This window comes from Pediculus humanus, genomic scaffold, assembly GCF_000006295.1.
Source record: "Pediculus humanus corporis 1103172108209 genomic scaffold, whole genome shotgun sequence".
Classification (NCBI taxonomy): Eukaryota; Metazoa; Arthropoda; class Insecta; order Psocodea; family Pediculidae; genus Pediculus; species Pediculus humanus.
Window position 1 is genome coordinate 134,971 of NW_002987779.1, and position 3,777 is coordinate 138,747.

At 30.7% G+C, this 3,777-nt stretch overlaps 1 protein-coding gene across 1 annotated transcript; it reads left to right on the forward strand.

Annotated features, from left to right (window-relative positions):
- Nucleotides 1–639: 639 nt before the first annotated feature.
- Phum_PHUM439730 (Homeobox protein CHOX-7, putative) lies at nt 640–1,221 on the forward strand (the record flags this gene model as incomplete). The annotated part of the gene is made up of 2 exons (XM_002429510.1): nt 640–991; nt 1,178–1,221. The coding sequence occupies 2 exons, from the start codon at nt 640–642 to the stop codon at nt 1,219–1,221; spliced, it is 396 nt and encodes a 131-aa protein (XP_002429555.1).
- Between the last annotated feature and the right edge of the window lie 2,556 nt (nt 1,222–3,777).

Here is a 3,777-nt window from a genome sequence, read left to right on the forward strand (position 1 = left end):
AAATTTAAAAACTTACCGTAATTATTATTATTATTATTACTGTGGTTGTTACGTAACGTTTTCTTGAGAGAGAAAAAGAGAGAGAGAGAGAGAGAGAAATAAATTACGTTCGCATCGTTTAATAAATATAAAAACTCAATTAAGTTCAATCAATTTGTTGTTAACATCGTGAGAAAATTATTTCTAATATATATATATATATATATATATATATATATATATATATATATATATAACCGGAAGTGGTGGCGACGGTGGCGGTGGCGGTGGTGGTAGTGGCGGTTGCGGAGGTGGTATATAATAGTTAAGTTATTGTGTTGTATTGAAATTGCGGTAGGTCCGAATTAAATTGCAAATAATGTCCGACAACCGGTGATTATGACCAAAACATTTTTTTTTTCAATTTGAAAAATTGTTTATAAAAAAAAAGAAAATTTTTTTTTTGTAAGTAGGTGTTTCGTACCTGTCAATTTTAACACAAATACACGGACCGCGCACGCGCACACACATTCTCCCTCACAAAACGTTGTGCGCCCCCATTTTGTCGTGATATATGATCCTTTGAATCGGTTCACACAATTTTTTTTTTTTTTGTTACGTGATTATTATTATTATTATTATTAATAGAATCGTTTTTTCATGTTGATTGCAGACGGTCAAGCGAATCATCTTCACCTGTTCAACAATCGGCAACAACCAAAGAAGAAGAGAAAATCAAGGACGGCATTTACGAATCATCAGATATTCGAATTGGAAAAAAGGTTCCTCTATCAGAAATATTTATCGCCCGCGGATAGAGACGAAATAGCGGGCGCATTGGGTTTGTCAAACGCTCAGGTCATAACGTGGTTTCAGAATCGTCGAGCAAAATTAAAAAGAGACATGGAAGAATTGAAAAAAGACGTGGAATCCGCGAAAATACTCACGGCTCACAAATCATTTTTGGAAAACGTGCAAGATCTCGGAATATTGAAAAAGAAAAACGTACCAAGTCATTCGGACGATGAGAAAACTTGCGGGAGCGGAAGTGGCGGTGGTGGCGGCGGCGGTGGCATTCCTAACATTGTCATTCCTGTCGTGTCGCCAGAAAAGTAAAAAAAATTACGCTTGCACGTTGGATGACTCGATATTGAGTTCGAAAACTCATTTTAACTCATTGATTTAAATGGCGGCGAAGGATTGGAAAATAGGAAAGACGTGGCATTAGAAAACCGTCATTAATTTTTTTCTTCTGCTATTCCGAACGCCCACAAATAGCTTTAAAAAATATATATAAATTTCTTTTCTTTTTATTAAAAAAAAAAAAAAAAACTAGTCTCTTTAACAACAGGAAAACAAACAAAAGTAAAGAAAAGAAAAAAAAAAAAAAATACTATTAAGAAGATTATTCTATGCAGACAGGATTGCCAACCAAAGTAAAAAAAAAAAAAATTTTTTAAATCAAGTTTACGAACAACAACTTTGGACAAAAAAAAAACTCTTTAACTCAAGGCAAAATATCAACAACAACAACAAAAAAAACTCGGTTATTGTAAAAAATTAAGGCGGCAGCCATTTTGTTTATAAAAGAAACCAGAGGACGAGGACGGGGACGGGGGGAGGGATAGGGATTCCTACAATTATAAAATATTTATATAGTTCTTACTATATCGAGCTATATAATTGTTGTTAAATTATTATTATTATTATTATCGGCCGGTTTGTTGAATATCCAAAAAAATTTTAATTTTTAATTGTTAATAATTATTTTTTTTTTTTTTTGGACGGCGGGGAGCAGAGGGGCGAAGGGGCGGGTGGGGGGAAAGTTTTCGTATGATTTTATTTATATAGCGCTATAAAGAATGTAAAATAACCGAATAATCAATTCGACAAAAAGTGCAATATATCATAATAATAAAAATAAATAAAAAATGCGAGAGAAATTTTTATGCCACGAAGAAAACCGTTTGCTTTTACATCTCTCTCTCTCTCTCTCTCTTTCTTTCTCTCTCTCATTTTTACGATTTTAATTTTTATCGGATCGGACGAAAATAAAATGGAAAGAGAGAGAGAGAGAAAACGATGCATATCAAAAAAAAAAAAAAAAAAAAGAAAGAAATTTATTAGTCTTACCTTTTTGCAAGACTTGGTTCCCGCGCTATAATTCGCTATGGCAATAGTTTTTTAAACTCGTTTAACTTATATAACCAATTTAAAAGTTTGAAATGAACATCAAAAGAAGCCGCCCCCCTTATAGTCTATCTATCTGATCGTAACCGCGCACGCACGCACGCACGCACACACGGGATTTACAATAATTTTTTTTAAATTATTTACCTTTTTAACGCGATCGCCACAAATATTATTATTATCATTATTATTATTTTTTTTTTACGAGTTCTTAATACGATTTAAACTTTTTTTTTATCGTTATTATCATTATCATCATTATCATGATTTAAAAAAATCCTTTTATTTTTATTAAATTTGTCGTCACTTCCTGTTTTAAAAAAAAAAAAAATCGATTTACATCCATCTCCTTTTTCCTTATTTTTCTTTTTCCACGACGAATTTTCATTTAAAAAAAAAAAAAAAAAAAGCGACGGTGGTAGAAAAAGTGGCAGGAGAAAAATCGGCCGTTTAATCGTGAGATAATAACGCATTTTTTTGATAAGGCCCACCACACGCACACACACACGTTCACGTTCGCACACACGCACACACACACACACATACATAAGTTAATAAGTTAATAAATAAATAAATAAACCACCTGTATAATAAATAATAAACCTGTTCAATTTTTTTTTTATTTTTATTTGTGTATAATTAATAAGTGTTCCATATTATTATTATTATTATTATTATTATTAATGTAATTTATTATTTGTCAATAAATATAAATAAATAAATAAATATATATAAATAAATAAATAAATAAATAAAAAATAATAATGATTATTAATTAATTTATTTATTTTATTTTATTTTTACACTTTTATCGACACGTTTATTGTCAACAAAATCTTTTTCTCCTTATCATAAATGCGTTATCATAACCGGAAATGGTTAATATATTATGCGGGTAGTAGTGGGGGGAAGGAAGGTGATGTCAAGGGAAAATGCGCGCGTTTTTTAAATTTAAAAGGTCGAACGTTTTAAAATAATTGAACGGATACGAGAAGTTGAAACGTGTCGTCGGTGAGATGGTGATCGGCGGCGGTGATGGTGGCGGTGGTGGTTGTAATGGCGGCGGTGGTGGCGGTATTACCAGGTAATAAAACCATTAAATAAAAAATTTTATTGATTTTATTATCGACGGATATACAAATCACACGGATTATTTAACGTTCCGTAACAGAAAGAAAAAAAAAAAAAATTTTTTTTTTTTTTCTTTCTTAACTCGCCGTGTAATAATTTATTATTATTAATAATAATAATGATGATGATGATGATGATAATAATAATAAATTTTTTGTTTTTGTTTGTAAATGAATTCATGAGTTAATAAATAAAATTTTTAATAACTTTTTACTCATTAAACAAGGGGAATAAGGAAAAAAAAAAACAAAATGGCGAACCAGGTGTTTTTCGACCGTAAAAAATTATGCAATTAATTTTTACCACAAATATTTTCCTTCTTTTTTTTTTTTTTTTTAAACGTGTCATCGAAATCTGACTTTTATTGTTTTCTTTTTCTTTAAATAATAATAATAATAATGATGATTGAGGGAGAGTGAGAGAGAGAGAGAGAAAGAAAGAGAGAGAGAGAGTTTGTCGTCGTCGTCGTGATCGTCG